At 28.4% G+C, this 19,159-nt stretch overlaps 1 protein-coding gene across 1 annotated transcript in view; it reads left to right on the top strand.

Moving 5' to 3' along the window:
• Nucleotides 1–19,159, top strand: part of LOC101237809 (arf-GAP with coiled-coil, ANK repeat and PH domain-containing protein 2) — a 102,560-nt gene that overhangs the window by 49,534 nt on the left and 33,867 nt on the right. The window contains exons 13-16 of the mRNA XM_065816311.1: nt 15,170–15,232; nt 16,187–16,241; nt 18,704–18,801; nt 18,871–18,931. Of these exons, the coding sequence (XP_065672383.1) occupies nt 15,170–15,232; nt 16,187–16,241; nt 18,704–18,801; nt 18,871–18,931 (277 nt within the window). The remainder of the gene's footprint in view (nt 1–15,169; nt 15,233–16,186; nt 16,242–18,703; nt 18,802–18,870; nt 18,932–19,159) is intronic.

Raw genomic sequence — 19,159 nt, 5'->3', positions numbered from 1 at the left:
CTTTGTCTGGTAGATCTTGTGCTTGTAACTTCTCTTTGTTTATTCTTCAACACTAACACTTGATATTCTTGGTGACTAATACATTAAATTGCAGTGACCAGCTTTCTAAATACAGTGTTTTCTTTACTTCTTCTTTAAGTTTAACAGCTACTTTAATAGTTGATCTGAATATACCAGACTGTAAAGGTTTCTGAATGTTGGATCCCATCTTAAGATAACTGTCAAAAATGGTTGCTGCTTTGCTGGTTGATAACCTTGAAGATGTTACTAATTTGGTTGCAGTTTTGGTTTTTCTGTACTTGTGGACTGTTCTGAATCTTCAGACTCTTGCTATCTTGCCTCAGACTCAGATTCAGAAGCTGACATAGTTGCTGTTGCTGTTAATGTTGTTGAAGTAGGCTTCAAGTACATTTTTCTTTATTTAGATAGTTTTTGAACTAGCACCATTCCTGGTTGTCCTGACCTGTCTTTTGCTCTTCATCTGAAGATGATACAATCTTTTATCTTCACTGCTGAGCCATTCACTATCTTTATGGTTTATTTATCTTTGTGATGTCTAAAACTTCATTCAATGGATCATATTTGCTTTGTTTTACACATATATCATACATCTTTAGCACTGATTCAGTTTTGCCGGTATGACTTGAATTGATAAATGTAGAAAATTTAATTTCGTTTTCAATTTAGAACAATTTAAGTTTTAAATGGTATCCTGCTGTTATTTTTCAGTGATTGTTCTTCTAGTGGAACAGTTCTTCTTTTCCTAAAGACTCATATAATGATAAAAGGTATTTCATCCAGGTTGTCTTGTTTCTTTTAATAACAGAGGCACTTTTCTTATAGGACATTTTGATTGAAGATAATACTTGAATATATTACTAAAAGGCAATAATATTAAATATAATTGCTATTGTACTTCTATATTGTTTGACTGGCATCTGGTGAGAACAAATTCATATATAAATATTGCCATTCTAAATCTTGCTAATTTCCATAAACTTCTAAAAGACTCCAGAAAATTCTAGAAAGTTCCAGAGATTTCTAAGAACATCCAGAACAGTCTAGAAAATTCTTGAAAGTCCAATAAGATTCAAGAAAATTCTAGGCTTCTCAGAAAATCGCAATTCTACTGCCTGCAAATACTTCTTATATACCATTAACCATTTTAAAAATTTCATGTTTTAGGTGACCTGTTTTGATAATTAGAAAAAAACCTATTTTCATTACTCTTGAACAAAAGTTTTAGTGTTGTTATCAACTTCCACTAAATTGACTAAAAGTCAACTAGTCGAAAGTCGAAATTAGTCGACTTTAAAAAATCAAATAGTCAATTAAATTGAGTATGGATTACTAATTGACTTAAAGTCGCTTTATTCGAGTAAAAATCTTAAAATCCTTATATCTTTTCATTAGTTTAACTTTTCAATCTTTAGTTTTTGCTTGTTCATTTAATAACAATGGTATGTACTATTATAACTATTACCTAGTTTTTTGTTTACTCTCCAGGGCCACTCCAAGCTTGCCCAAGGCAAAACTAAATTGTGAAGCTCCGAAATCTAAATGTCATCTATACAATCACATTGTACACATGATTGTAATGACTTTTTGAAATATAGCCATTGTGTCACGAAATGACTTTTAATTCAAACCTCTTTTCCAGAGAAAAACCTTAGGGCATATTATATTACAAGAATGTAGGAGTACATTAGAGTTGGTTTTGAAATCTTTCATCATCATCCATAAAAGAAAAATTGATTTGAATTTTCAATTTTATTGCTCTGAACTAAGTTACATTTTTTATTGAAAACATTTGAAACTTTTTCTAACATATTTATTCGATAAATAAGCAGTATACTTACAACTTAGAAACAACAACAAATGAAAAGCATTTAATTTCTACAGAAAATTAAAAAAAATCAGATTCCTGCTTAACAGATCAAGCAACTTAAAAAAAAAAGGATTACTCTTATTAAATTTAGTTCTTAAAAATTGATGTTGAAGGGGTATTTTCTACAATTTGCATGTTATAATACAGTATTCTCTACAAAAAAGTTAAAAGAAATACTTGCTATTTTAGTTAATCAAACAGTTTAGAAGATTCTTTGTGTAGTCTGGATGATTACTGAGCCTTTTGAAGCGTTGCCAGTGATGGTTGAAGTCATAATGGAGTGATTCTGTTGCTTGCTTTTAACAGATGCCCTGTAAATGGTTATGGCGATCAATAAACTGTGTTATATCAAAACAGCATGCAATTTGGCAGTGACACTCGTGTTTGAAAGCTTAAGCTAGGAATCCTTAAATTCTTCAATGAAGATGCGATAGTTGTCTTTGAGGAACATTTCTAATGGTGTCATGAACAACTGCATCAAACTTTCTGAATCTGTCAAGGAATGGAAATGCTTTAAAAACAAGCATGCTTTTCCGCAAGTTGTTAAAGCAGGTCAACATTTCGTAAAATAATTTCTGCACTAATTGTCTGCAAACTGCGCTTCGCGAAAAGGTTGTTGTTGAAAGTTCATCATTTTTGGCCCCTCGGATGCATTTTTCCAATGCAGACAGACCCGTGAAGAGGTGATTAACAACACCAAGAAGCAAATGAAGTTCCATGGGTGGAGTGAAGCCCAAAATGAGTGTTCCTTTATGTAACTTAATAACTGACTTATTGCTGCAGAACATTCTAAAAATTTTGAAAAAACTGTACAACATTCTGAAAATCTCTGACTTTTTGTTTTAGCACCTGCTGCTTGGAAAGCTTTCAGTTTGAATGTAGCCAAATGTTTGGAGCTCACCACTCTGATGAAAATTCTTAGACTCAATGTCACATCAGGTACAAGGGCGAACACTTGAGTGTGATCTCTAAAGGCACAATTTTTCATGATCTGCTTTATATTGCCATAATTTTCAGAGTGGTTTTCTGTGATAGCCATCTGAAGTTGATGCTTCACTCCTGAGTCCTTGAAGAGAAGTTTCTTAGTGGGGGGAGAAGCATTTGGTTCTAAGTCAAGAACCCCAAGAGATACTCTCAGGAACCCCCCATCCTCCATCAATTCTCACCTTGATAAGTTTATTTGACTGAGGACCTCAGATCTGAACTAAAGTGATTCCTAGAGCTTCAACATCTTTGCAGTACACTAATAGATGTTTGGATTATTCCCCAATAGACGTTTGGATGTGTCTGAAATTTCTGAGGTGACAATCAAGTCAGAAAGATTCTTTCCAAGAGACTCAAAATTTTCCCTAAAGTTGTAACTACTCGCTAGGAAGCTACTTTGATAAGTGTTTGAAAGCCCAGTCTGGTTTTGATCTTGTAAATGTTGTTGAGCAGTCAAGGTGGATGTAGCTGCTGGAAAAAGTTCTTTTTGTCTTGATGGCCCTGAAAAAAAAGTTTTCATCAACATAACACAATTTCTTATAAAGTTTTCTTGTTGTAATAAAAATCACTAAAACAAAAGTATATTAGGCATTTATGACTAAAAAAAAATATTTTTCACCTGGATTAACTTAAAGATGTCTTCTTATTCCTTGACTAAGACACAGTGCCACGGGGTGAAGGAACCTTATTAGTTATAAAAAAAACTATAATTGCTGCTTTTATGTCTTTTGCTGCAACTTCAAGCAAGTTCTGTCAAACCATTCCTTTTGTTCAATTATGTGGAATCCCTCTTCCAATCATTGCTGTTCTCTCAGGTGACTGGTAGTGTTTGTTTTTCCAATTGGCTGAGGACTTCCAAACTTGGCTTTTCCCACATAACAAATCATGCAATCACATAGTGATTCTCTTGTTGCAGGACGAATCTTTATGTTTTGGTAGTCAGTGAGGGAAGTTGAACATCTTCACCATTGTCTCTTTTTTCCTAGGCCTACTGAACAGTTTTCACAGATACTAATTGGGACTCTTTGATCTTCAAAGTTAAAAGCTTGACCAAAAACTTCTTTATAGTGTTTAATCATTAAGTCAGTCAGTTGCCTGTAAGCTTTTTTAAACTAAGAATTTTCTGTTGTCATCATGAGTTTTTGCTTGATTTGGCATTTTGAATAATTTTGCACTTTTATTTTGCTCAAAAAACACAATAAAACCGTTTGCAGGCCTTTCCCGGAATTTTAAAATTAATAAAGGACCTAGGAACTCTTACTTAAACAAGTTGTTTATCTTTGTTAGTAACTTATGTGACAAAAGTAAACAATTTTTATGTAAAAAAATAAATTTTTCGGCCCATTTGCAAGATTATTCATCAAATGAAATTTGATGAATAATCTTGCCAATGCACAGTGATTTAGAAACACTTGAAATTTGGCCAAAATATAGTTTTTTGAGTAGTGAAATTTAAACAATGTTATTAGCTAACTATTTTCTACAGTTTCTTATACTTCTAACGATATAAAAAAATAAGTACTGAAATAATAGATTTAATTGTTAATTTTTGTTTGAAAATGACCAAAAACATATATATATATATATTAGGGTGTTTCATTTCCGACAAATTTTCGAAAATGATTACGTTACATGCATAACGGGGTAAATAATGTGCCAAAAAAAAGTCTGAAAAATTTTCAAAATTTTAAAATGTCATCTAGAGGTTGCCATCTTGAAAAAACAGCGTTTTTTACACTTTTTTCAACTGTAAACTTGAAAAACTTAAAAAATAATTAAATTTATGTTACGTTACTTGGTGTATATATTAAAGGTTATTATATGAACATTTGGTGAAACTTTCAGAAAAATTGGTAAATGTCTAGAGGTCGTCGAATTATAAAGTTTTATTTTTTCAACATATTTTTTTGCTGAATAATTGCTTAAATGCTTTCACCTTAAATAAAATGCATAATTTATGTTTTGAGCATAATTGACCACTAAAAGTTGTTGCGTGATTAAATAGTTTGCAAAATAAACATCTGGACGTATGTATATAAATTTCATAAATTTATTTTAAAAAATTCGTTCTTATTTCAATTAGCAAAATTGAAATATTAAAACAATTTTAAAACTAGTTGGAAAAGCGAATATTTTATTGTAACGATGAACCTAAGAAAAAATAATCAAGATTGGTTAATTGGTTACCCTGAATCCAATAAATTATCAAGTTTCAGTCGTCTACCAACAAAAAAAACATGTTTTGGGTAGATACTCTCATTTACATTTTTATTCAAAAGGTGACACTTCTGCAAGAGATATTTTTAAACTTTTTCTTGGTGAGCTTAAGGAAGTTTGGGAAAAAGCTGGAGTACCAGTTCGTTCAGATAACTCTTGTCTTTCATTGCTTACCAAATTGTTTGTGGAAATAGTGAAAATAAAAAAAATTGATCATGCAAGTCGAGATGTTAAAGCTGGAAAAGAAAAAATTGTCACATTTTGTAATGAACTTGAGAAACTTTGCGACATTTCATCAGTAAATGCATATGAACAGTTATTAGTATCACGTAGACCAAAATGGAAAGAAGATTGGGCATTTTATGAAGATCAAAAGAGTAGCAGAAAGTATCATATGACAGGTAGCATCGATCTAGGTGTTTCAAAATTTTTAGAACGTCGAGAAGATAGACTAAGCATAGATTTTCGGAGAAGTTCAACCGAAGATCAAAAATCGAGTGCCTTTGATGTCAGTGAAATAGTTGAAAGTGCTGACGAAGAAGATCAAAAAGATACAGAGTTTACTCCTTTTCCACTAAAGAAAAGAAAGGTGCCTTTAACAAATTCACTAGAGATATCATCAAAGAAGCTCTCAGAAGTAACGGCATCTGTGGCTGATCGATGTTGTTTATCAGTTCGCCAACAACTTCTATTTCAATCCACTATCATCTGCAAAAGCGGAGGCAAACTTAATGAAATTTCTATGTCAGTATCAACTGTGCATCGTCAAAGACAAAATGCGCGAAAGGATATTGTTCTGTCAATTAAAGCTGACTGGGAGATAAACAAACCTAAAAAGGCCATTTTGCACTGGGATTCGAAGCTTTTTCATTTAGACATAGCTCATAATGAAGAACGTGTAGCAGTTCTTATTAGCGGATCTCTTAACGGGTACTTATTTATTTATTTATATAAATCCTATGTATATTTTTTATTTTTGTATTCAAAGAAACTTAAGTTTTATTTGCAGGCCGAAACTTATTGGTGTACCTTTGATTAAAGATTCGACAGGTAAAACTCAATGTGACGAGGTCGTGAAACTTGCGCAAGATTGGAACATTTTGGAAAACATTGTTGGTATATGCTTTGATACAACAGCAAGCAACACAGGTAATAAAAAAGGAGCAGCAACTTTAATTGAAATTGAGTTAAAGAGACCTCTTCTATGGCTCGCATGTCGCCATCATCATAATGAGCTACACATTAAACATGCATTTACCGCATTAAGAGGAGGTAGCAAAAGTCCAGATGAACCTATTTTTCAACGTTTCAGAGCCGAATTTTCTAGAATTGATATTGATTACTCAAAAGTGAATTTTTTTAAATGGCCTACTGATATTAAATCAGAAATATTTAATCAAGCAAGTTTAGTTCTGAAATGGGCTTACCAATGCCTCGAAGAGAAAATATTTCCGCGAGAAGATTATCTTGAGTTAATTGAATTAACTATTATCTACCTTGGGGGGAAACTATCAATGGAAAGAATATTCAAAATTTACAAACCAGGTGCAATTCACAATGCCAGATTTATGTCACATTCCATATATATTTTAAAAATGGAACTCTTATCTAATAAATTTATTATGTCCAATAATGAGCAAATTATGATCCACCTAATGGCTAAGTTTATTAGTCTTTTTTATTCGATGCAATTTCTCCGCTCGAGGATTTCCGTATTTGCTCCAGTTGATGACTTCAAATTTTTTTTTGCAATGAACTGGTATCAAGAAGAAGATTCAGATATCGCAACCGCTGTGATTTCATCGATTAACCGTCACCTTTGATATTTATCAGAAGAGCTTGTTATTCTATCTTTATTTGATGAAAAATTGTCAGAATTTACCAGAACAATAATGGCAAAGAAACTTTTTTCTACCCCAAGACCAAAAACATTTTTAATTGGGAAACCAAAATTTCCGACATTAAGTTCTTCAACCGTTATTTATTTTTTAATTGGACCACGGTCGTGGCTTCTTTTTGATTTATTAGGACTAATAAACAACCAGGAATGGCTCCAGATGAATCCACAAGAGTGGAAATTCTTCCAAGATTATCGAACTGCAGACGATTTTGTTAAACAATTAGAGGTAACAAATGATTGCGCCGAAAGAGGAATAAAACTTATTGGTGATTTCCGTGAGTGTGCACAAAATGAAGAACAACGACAATTTATTTTGCAAGTTGTCGAACAACACAGAAAGCAAAATCCATTCGATTCGAAATCAAAACTAATTAATACTTTATAGTATTTTGTATGTTACTAATATCTTCTTTATTAATTATTATTCTTAGAAAAGCTGAAGCCTAAAAATAGCCCAGTTAAATTTTTTTTAAGATTTAAAAAAATAACAAGTTTTTTAGCTTTATATTTTAATACGGTGACCTCTAGACATTAACCAATTTTTCTGAAAATTTCACCAAATGTTCATATAATAACCTTTAATATATACACCCAGTAACGTAACATAAATTTAATTATTTTTTAAGTTTTTCAAGTTTAAAGTTGAAAAAAGTGTAAAAAACGCTGTTTTTTCAAGATGGCAACCTCTAGATGACATTTTAAAATTTTGAAAATTTTTCAGACTTTTTTTTGGCACATTATTTACCCCGTTATGCATGTAACGTAATCGTTTTCGAAAATTTGTCGGAAATGAAACACCCTTATATATATATATATATATATATATATATATATATATATATATATATATATATATATATATATATATATATATATATATATATTTATATATATATATATATATTTATATATATATATATGTTGTATTAGCTTTTACATCATTAATTTTTTTATTAAATCAGCTTTTTAAAACCACATTATTTGAAAATGGGGCAAGTTGGGGCAGCTAATTTTTTAGTTTCTAACAGAATGATACAAACTCTCTTTAAAAAAAGAATTGGCTTTGCAAAGGAAGTCTAAGATAAAAAGTCCTAGGACTATGAAAATCAGTTTAAACTCATAAAATTACATTTTTTAAATGCATTTTTTATAAGATGTATCAATACATATTTACATTTTTTTTATAAATTAAGATAAATTTATCTATTATCTTTGTATACAATGAAAATTAAAATGAAAGGTTTTGTATTTAAGGAGAAAATTAAGTTTTAATAATAAAATTTTAACGATAGATAAGAGCTGTTTTCGGTCATTTTCAAACAAAAAATAACAATTAAATCTGTTATTTCAGTATTTATTTTTTTATACCGTTAGAAATATAAGAAACTGCAGAAAATAGTTAGCTAAAAAAATTGTTTAAATTTCGCTACTCAAAAAACTATATTTTGGCCAAGTTTCAAGTGTTTCTAAATCACTGTGCAATGGGCCAAAAAATCAAAATTTTCAAATCGATTTTTCTTTCACAGACGATGATAAAAGATTTCATTACCAACTCTAATGTACTCCTACATACTTGTACAATCATACCCCAGAAGGTTTTTCTCATAAAAAAAAAGTTCAAATTACAAGCCATTTTGTGACACAGTGACAGCAAGTATTTAAGACGGTCTCTAAATCATTGAGCTCTAGAACTAGATTGTCCCATTGTCAAAGCAGCCCTTCTTATATACTGTTTTGCTCCATTATCATTTAAATAATATTGTTAAAAAAAGAAAGGAAATATAAATTTTTTTATTATTTTTAATACTATTTATTTCAAAAAAATAAATTGTTCCCATACTTCGACTAAATTGACTTTTAGTCGATTTATTTTATTTTAAATAAGTATTATTATACATATATATATATATATATATATATATATATATATATATATATATATATATATATATATATATATATATATATATATATATATATATATATATATATATATATATTTCGAGCCATATATATATATATATATATATATATATGGCTCGAAATAATGAACTTTTTTGTACTGGACAATTTGTCCAATAGACTCTAGTTTGCTGGACATGTCCGATAAAAATTTAAAGAGTGCAATCAAACGCCATTCTTGACCACGCATAAAATTTTTTGTTTTTACAACTTGACCATGCAATTTATATGATAAATTATCTAACAAAAAGAAAATTTTAAAGAAAAAGAAAAAAGCAAAGTTCAAAAAACTAAAATTTGAAAAAGAAAATATATTTATATGACGTTTTTTTAAAACTACTATACTATGCGAAATGCTTTGTAAATAATTAAATACATAAATTATTACGTAAATATATTAAATACTGTCATAAACTTTTAATATTTAGTACGAATATTTGTAAATTAAAAAATGTCACGCGATTTTGCTTTTTTCACAGTATTTTGAAAGGGTTTTTGTTATGGCAATTATCTTGGTATCAAGGGAATACTTAAGTAACATATTTTAGTTACGGATAATTGCCAATTGTGTATAAATATCATTGGTTTATATTAAAAACGTTAAAAATTGATATGCCTTAGTCAGTTAAACGCAACAGAGTATTAATTTCATGATACAAAGTGGTGACCCTACCAGGACATTTTGAATCTACTGAACACTTTAACAAGTTATCTACTGACTAAGGAAACCTACAACAAAAGTTAAAATGCCTCCTTAGCATCGCGAAAATCCTATCGCAACACTGACAAGAAAATTGGAACTAACAATATCAAAAGTTGAGCGACTTGGTTTAGAAGTACGCATGGCATTGAACATTAACAATACACACTTATTGGAGCAATTGGAATCAACTATCATTGCTAAGTTGTTGGCAACTTTCAACTTGATCCAAAACATAGAAGAATTAAAAAGAAATGAAGATAATGCTGACAATGGAGACACTGGTACGAACAACAAAACAATTTAATCAAACATCAAAGCAATATTCTTACTTTATTAGAAGAACACCGCATAGAAAGAGACATTACAAAAAAGAGGATAATGCAGGAAGAAATTGTTTGCGTAAAACAAAAAGCAACTCAAAGCATGCATAGTACACATACAAACGACTTTAAAGCAATAACTTCCCAGACTACAAATTTCAAAGTTTGATGGCACCGTTCTTGACTGGGTACAATTCTGGCAACAGTCCAGCACTGAAATTGACATATCTATGCAAACTCTTATCAACCATTCTAAAAGAAGAAATTGCTGGACTTCTTTTTAATGCAAGTGATTATGAAAAAGCAAAAATGGTGTTGAAACAAAAATATGGAATCATTTCTAAAATTATTCGTCAACAAGGTTGTGATATTATGGACCTTCCCTTCATAAAAAATACCAATGTGGATCAAATGTATCAGTTTTACAGAAAATTAAACGTCAGTGTGAACTCATTAAAAACATTAAACAAATTGGAAACAGCAGAAATACTGGTATATGAAACTCTCAACAAACTTGGTCCTGTTAAATCAGATATTATTTAAACTGATCCAAATTGGTAGGAGTGGGGTTTTGAACAGCTGATCAAAGCACTACGTGACTATACACTACGAAATTCAAAATTATCTATTTGGCGACCAAGTAATATTATCAGAAAAGAAAACGAAAACTACAAAACCTCACGTTAATTGCACAAACATCAAATGGAAAAATGTTTTCGACATAACGAAATAAAAATTGTGTGCTTATTGCAGTTCACAAAATACTGTAGTCACAAATGTACGAAAATCCAATCGACTCAGCAAAGAAAACAATTCCTTAAGCATTCTTGCTATCATTGCAAAGGAAGATATCATTTATCTATATGCACTGATGTTAATAAAAATGAATCAAAAAAGGGTATCTTTATGGTTTGATACAAAGAACAAACTATTCATCCAACAATTGTTGTGAAGGTTGGTGAATATGTGAGAGCACTCTTGGACACTTGAGCTGGTAGTTCCTATGCTTCATCTACGCTAATCAAGTATCTAAAAATCAAACAAATAGGAAGCAAAAAACATGGAAACAATGACTGGCTCAGTTCTCCAAAATCTTCCGTTGTTCAACATGACGCAACACTCAACTAATGAATGCAGCAGCCTTGATATTAAACTTTACAAGTTGGAATGAACTATGCTTACAGTGCTACAAAATCCGATGATATCCGTCTTAAAGAAGTACAAACACTTAGATGAATTGCATTTTGACAATGAAGATAACTATGATGATCATAAAATTCATCTTATTATTGGTGCTGGGGAGATTGCAAGAATTAAGTTAAAAGGCTTTAGGACTGGAAACAACGGAGAAGCTATTGCAGAAGAAACCGTATTTGGTTGGACAATTATGGGTCCCTGACAAGTTACTTTGGACTGCTTATACTTTACAAAGTCAACCATTTGCTACAAAGAATTATACAGCTTGGATGTACTTGGTCTGCTAGACCAAAGCGAAGGAAATCAAAATAAAGTATATAAAAAGTTTAAAGAACAATTAAAACAAGACTCAACTGGTTTTTATAACACTGGATTACCATGGAAAGAAGAATGTTCAACTCTAGCATCTTATTCAGAAGGGTGCATCTCCAGGTTACACAATTTACTAAAAAATCTGGAAAAGAAACCAAATAATTTTATCAAATACAATGATATTATTCAAGAACAACTCAAGGATGGAATTATTGAGTATGCACCAATCAAACCAACTGGAAAGAGGATATTCTATATGCCTCATCGAACGGTGATAAAAGAAGTTTCCGAAACAACTAAGCTAAGGATTGTGTTTGATGCTTCTGCTAAAGAGCATGGATGACCCTCACTTAATGATTGTTTGCATATTGGTCCTCCGTTACAACCTTTACAAATAAGGGTTGATACCAAAGGTCGTGATGTCTTCCATTTCTATTGGATATATGACTTAAAAAGTAAAGAAGTTATAACTCTGCGGTTCACTCGAATCCTGTTTGGATGTACATCTAGTCCCTTTAAACTTGGGGGAGTAATCAAACAACATTTATTGACATATGAAATGCATTACCCACATCAAGAGAATGAAATTCAATTAATCAACAAGATCATATACGTTAATGACATAATCACTGAAGGGATTGATATGGAATATGTTAAAAATTTGAAGCTAACAGCAATGCATTTACTCAAAAAGGGAGGATTTGACCTTCACAAGAGGAATTCAAATTTTCCCGTATTGGAAACAAATGATCCAGGAGAGAACTATAATGAAGTAACCCCCAATGAACACCATTAATGTTATTCAAAAGTTCTTGGTTTGTTATGAGACCTGATTGATGATACTTTAAGGCTTCTTTGGAAGAATGGTAGGTTTGGTGAAACGATCGTTACACAAAGCTACTGGAAGACTTCGCCTAACTTTCAAACTAGATAAAGAGGTTTTGATAGATATTGAGAATACATTGAATAACTGACCATTAGGATACATTGAAAACGATATTCATCTTCTAATTTTAACACCAAACGTGATACTACTTGGTAAAGGTATTACTATCCCTTTCAAAAATACAGAAGATGACAATGATCAAGAGTTTAACAAAAATACAATGACACGAGCAGTGAAGTATATCACAAAATGCAAAAACTTAGCGTGGAAAAGATGGACAAGCGAGTACTTAAAATCACTACAAGAAAATCATCAACACAAAGAATATAATTGAAAAGTCATAGCAGTGGGAGAGATTTTTTTACTTAAAGGGAAAGAAAAGAATTGAGGTGAGTGGAAAATTGGTATAGTTACTAAACTTATAGAAGGAGACATTATAATTCAAGGTGCTAAATTAACAACGAGAAATAATCAAATAGTGGAAAGACCGGTTCAGATGCTTTATCTGTTGGAAATTAGCTGCCAAGTTTCTAACGAGACTGAAGAAAACATAAACAACTCTAAAAGGAGCGATATCACATCACAAGAGCAAATACCTACGAAGCTACGAACAGAACAAAAAGCAAAACCATATAACAAATCATAAAATCATATAAATCATATATACATATAATGGTCCTTGATGCACATTTTGATGATAATTTGTAGATATTTTATCTATAAATTAAGGAGTGTGTCATAAACTTTTGGTATTTAGTACAAATATTTGTAAATTAATGTCACACGATGACATCTTTTTTCAAGGTATTTTGAATGGGTTTTTCTTACAACAATTATCTTGGTATTAAGGGAATACTTAAGTTATGTATTTTAGTTACGGATAGTTGCCAGTTGTTTATAAATATCGTTGGTTTATATTAAAAATATATTAAGCATTAAAAATTTATATGCCTTAGTCAGTTGAACCCAACAATCAGAATATTAAGTTCATAACAATACATAAACTATGTAATTATTAAATTTATAATTAAATATATAATAAAAATGTATAATAAAAATACAAAATTATCAAATACATAAATTACTATGTAAACATATTAAATATTTACAGAGTAAATATTTGATATATTTACAAAGTAATCTATGTATTTGATAATTTAATGTATTTTGGTTACATTCTGTAACTAAAATACATTAAGTTTAATTATAACTTTATTAAATTACATTAAAATTTTTAAATAAGGGGTTTTTAAAGCTAAAATATTTGTTTGAAATTTATAAAAACCATCGGGCAAAAAAAACAAATAAAATACTAAACTATAATTTTAAAATATTAACTAATTGCAACGTTTTAATAAATGATACAAACGAGACTACTTAATTCAAAAAAATGTAATGCTTTGGCACCTATTTTTATTAAAAAATGAATTAACTCAAAAAAATGACTTATTTTATTAACGTTGCCGTGAGTTCAACTTCAATTTTGTTTTGTATAGAAAATAAAAAAATGTTTATATACAATACTAAATTTATTAGTAATTTTGGAACAACTAAAATGATTAGAAAATGAATGCACATAAATTATGGGTCGCACAAAATGACCGATAGATGTCGTTTTTTACCAGACAAGAACCAGACAATGTCTGATATCCGGCGCTTATTTCGAGCCCTGTATATATATCTATATATATATTATTTAAATGACATCGCTAATATATTTTATATTTTGATTGATAAAAAACATCATGTTCGGTTATATATTATTTTTATTATTTAATAGTGATATTTCGACTTATATAGTATAAGCCATTATCATAATGGCTTATACTATATAAGCCAAAGTATCACTATTAAATGATAAAAATAATATATAACCGAACATGACTTTTTTTACCAATTAAATATATATATATATATATATATATATATATATATATATATATATATATATATATATATATATATATATATATATATATATATATATATATATATATAGACACACACACAGACACACACACACACAACTATAAATGAGTGTTTAGATAAGCATAGTGATATCATGTTTAATATTTTAAAATCTTTTTTTTATTTTTGTTTTATTAAGAACTTTAACAAGTTGTTTTGAAAAGAATTGTTTTTGTTGTTATTACTTGTTACTGCTGTTGTTGCTTATTACTGTTGTTGTTGCTTGTTATTGTTGTTGTAGCTTGTTACTGTTTTTGGTGCTTGTTGCTGTTGTTGTTGCTTGTTACTGTTGTTGCTTGTTACTGTTTTTTATTGCTTGTTGCTGTTGTTGCTGACAATAACTAAATGGTTTATAGTTAATAAGAAATAATGAATAAATTAAAATAGATACTAATTTACTAAATCTTAAACAATGCCTTTTTTCTACTTTACCAAGGCAATAAAAACTTATATCTAAAAAATTTTTTTTTATGTTTTTCTTTGATTTTGCTTTTTTTTAGTTATTGTTGGGTCTTATTTACATTTTGTTATTATCAATGCAATCAGCAATATATTTTTTTATTTACAGTGCAATCAGCAATATAATACGTTATTAACAATGCAATCAGCAATATATTGTTATTATTAATGTAATTAGCAATATATTGTTTAATTAACAATGCAATCAGCAACATTGTGTTATGAAAAATGCAATCTGCAATATATTTTTTTTATTAACAATGCAATCAGCAATATATTGTTTTATTACTTCTCTAAATAGTTAACTTTAAGTTGTTTTGTAAAAATATATAGAAATCTTGTTTGTTTATAATAAAGTTTTAAAACTTTTTAGTGAAGTTGTCTTAGATGGGTATTTATTCAAAAAATCAAGTAATGCGTTCAAGAACTGGCACAGGTTTGTTAACATAATTTTTGTGTACTTCATATTTACAGGTAGGTACCTAATTTGTTCAAAGAAATATCAATTCTAATTTAATAAATATCAAATCTAAATACATATTGATTTTGTGGAAAACAAGATTATCTGTTTCTTGGTTCACAATATATGTATTTTGGGTTCATTTAGTTTTTTTAAAATATTAATTATATAGTATACAATTAAATACTGTATAGTATATAACTATAATTAATAGTAATTAATACTGTATAGTATACACTGCAAAGCTTATAATAAGTATTATATTGAAAATATATTTGTAACAAATCACAAAGAAAATAACTCAGTTTATTTATGGTTAATACACATCAAGTTAGGTTCATTATGTTTAGTACATATCAAGTTATATTCATTATTTTGAATACACATCAAGTTATACACATAGGTATATCCATATTATTATTTAATAGGTGTTGCTTATTTTTTAGTACATATTAACTATTAATTTTTAACTTTTTAAAATTTGTTATCCTCTTGAAGGCTGGGCAGGCACTACTTTAAGGAGATTCCTTATGTATTTTTTCTTTACAAATCTTGGAAAGAGAGGTTTCTTTATTGTAAAATAAGCATTGTATTCTAACTATGGGTGTAATTAAACCTTTTTCACACACATATGCAATATCACTATCAATATCACTATCACCTAATTGTTAATAATATATATTTTTATAACAAATTAAATAATTGTCATTAAATATTAGATTATCTGCATTTTTTTATGCTTTGTTGTTTTAATGTTATCAATATAATTTAATATATTATATAGGTATTTTAAAGATAATAATAGTAATAATAATAATAATAATAATAATAATAATAATTTGCCTTTTTTTAATAAAAATAATTTAAAAGTGTTGTTTTTAAAGAAAAAGAAACAAATGTCACTAATTTATAGTACTGTTGTATTTTAAGGAGATGGTTTGTAATACAAAATAATAAACTTTATTATACAAGAAGGTCTAAATCTGTAAGTTTATTAAATTTATTTAAAGTTATTTTTTTTATATTGAAAATTAATGATAATAAGTTGCTTGAGAAAATAATGTAAAAAGTATAATATGATAAATGTAAATACGGAAGTCAGTAATAGACAAAGAATATAAAAATTAACTAAGAAATAAGAAATTTACACAAAAATTTTATTGATTTATCTAGTTTAATTTCATTGATTTATTGCCTTATCATTACAGTATATATGTGGAAGTGGTGTATATAAGTGGAGTGCTCGCTTCATAAGCAAGAGGTTCTGAGTTCAATCCCCACCACGTTCCTGGTAGTACCGCGCTCAACTTGTTTTTCCGCGCAGCGGCCTTGTTCGTCAAGTTTCGTGTTTCGGAGTTATAGAGTTGAGAGAGGGTTATAACCACAATTAAGTAGCCTCCTCGTCTGTAGTGGCTTTGTGGGCCTTGGGGAGGTGAATTAACAAAAAATAAAACAAAACAAAAAAAACAGAAGTTTTGCAGTCAATGCATTTTTAAAATGTAATCTGAAAAGTATTTTTTAAAATTTCTTGGAAATTGTAATGAATGTTGTTGTCTCTTTTTAATTGTATTTTGGGGATGTTCTATGTTTACTTTTAACATATGAATAAAATTTTAGAGTTGCTTTGATTTCATTTAATGTTTGTTTTTCCTATATTAATTTTTTTATAGATCTTAGTATCATCCTACTAAATCATTTCATATTCATTTGATCATCTTTTTAAATTTATTTTGCAATGTTAGGATAAAACCAGAAATTACTTTGAACCAATGGTTTCTTTATTATAAAAGTATTAAATAATTCGTCATTTTTTTGAAAGATTTGCCAATTGTAATAATATTATCTAAATTAAAACTCAACATCAAAAAAGTTATAGTTTTAGTTATATATATAAGTTTTAAATTATCACTATCAGCTTACTTGAATGCTTCTCCATTATATTTTATACTTCTCCATTATATTTTAGTTCTTGCTGATTTGTGTTATTAATTTTTAATCTTTATAAATAATACAATCATTTTATTTTGCCCAATTGTTAATGCATTTGCAAGTCACGCAAATTTTGACAATTGTTGGATAGAATTAAATCCAACATGTTAGTCTAAAGATTTTAATTTAAAATGTTACTTTGTATACAAACTGTTTAATGTAATTGTTATTCAAGTTGTCTATAAAAAAAAACACTCTGTTCACCGTTTTATTTAAGTATTGTTTTGAGTATTTGTTTCAGTCAATATTCTTTTTTGCATTACTTATTATATTGTTAATTATATGGTAGTTTTCAACATAACAGTCAGGTAGTCTATAAATATACCCTATCAAAATATTTTCTGCTCCAATAGTTTGTGAACATCAGACCTGTTCAATAAAATCAAATGCATATAGCCCATGATTTAGAAAAAAAGTTTTTAAATTATCTTTGAAATGAATTGCAATGCCACTGCCTCTTTATTATACCTGTTTACATTGTAACATTAATAACTATCAACTCTAACATAAAAGAGTAATCTAATTTTCACTTAGTTATATAATATCTGGTCTATCACAAAGATTTTTACTTTGCAATAAATTCATTTTATTATTTAAAGATGTTAAATTAGTATTCAAGAATTTAAAACATTTTTCATTAATAAGTTACATATAATTAAGACTAAGAATACTATTCTGTTCGAATTCTTGCTATCGTTTCATGATAGCTGATTTCATGATAGCTGATTTCTTGATATCTTTTAGTTTCATGATAGCTTAAAAATTTTGATTTATGTTGGCTTAATTTTTAACTTGAACTAAAATGACACCTGTGTTTACTGTTATGATAAAAATTACTTTAAACTGATATATGATCTGATCTTTATATTGTTACAAAACTTGAATGTATCTGTACAATGATCAATCAATTATCCATTCAAACATAAACATATGTATTCAGTGCATAGAGAAATGAATCCTGGAAAACTAAAGTTGAAAACTGTTTTTTTGTTTTATACAAAATTTGTTTTTCAGGTCCTCCTGGAGCATCTTAATAACTTAAATAAAAAACATAAACTTAAATTAAAAAGCATAAATACAAAACTAAATTTACATCAAAAAAATGACAGTTTTCACCTACTTTTAATTTTGAGATCAGTTAGTTAATTCAAATTATTTAATGGATGAAAAAAATCTGATTTTATGATTATTAAGTCAATGTTTTTCAGTAAGTTACTATTAATAATAATTTGACAAAGTAATTTGGCAAAAAACTTTGATTTTTTGACTAAAGTTAAGGTAAAAGCTTGTTTAAATTTTCACATCTTGTTTAGTAATATTAAAATAAAAATAAATTTAAGTAGTTAAAAAAGGAAGTTTATGTGTTTTATTTTTAAAACACTCTGATCATGCAACTAAAAATTAACATTTTGGTCTTCTTTTTTTATATATAATAATTATTTGTATTTTTTTAATTAGGAGTGTGTGACAGAAATGGTTGACTTGCGTCTTTCGACTGTAAAAAATGCAGACGATTGTGATCGACGTTTTGTATTTGCTGTTGTTTGCCCAACAAAGTAATAAAAAAAATTTTTTCTTATTTTCTTTTTTCGTTTTATATTCTTTTAAGTTAATTTTTTTTTAAGATGTTGGTATTTGCAAGCAGACAATGAAACATTAAAATCTCGTTGGATAGCAGCCATGCAAGTAACGTTTCTTTTTTTTAATTTTATTTTATAAGTTGAAGCTTTTTGTTGTTGTTGTTTGTTTTTTATTTTAAAAGCTATTCATATAAACTTAATGTTATAGTGCATTACTAAAAAAAATTGTTTAGAAAATTCTACAACTATAAAATTTTAATTCAAATGAGCTAAGTGCACTCCTAGTATTTGCCTCTTTCAAAAAAAAAGACACAAATTCTAGTGACATTTGAGT

Source organism: Hydra vulgaris, chromosome 13 (genome assembly GCF_038396675.1).
Source record: "Hydra vulgaris chromosome 13, alternate assembly HydraT2T_AEP".
Classification (NCBI taxonomy): domain Eukaryota; kingdom Metazoa; phylum Cnidaria; class Hydrozoa; order Anthoathecata; family Hydridae; genus Hydra; species Hydra vulgaris.
Note: the sequence above shows the minus strand (reverse complement) of the source record. Positions and strands in the feature narration are given on the sequence as shown.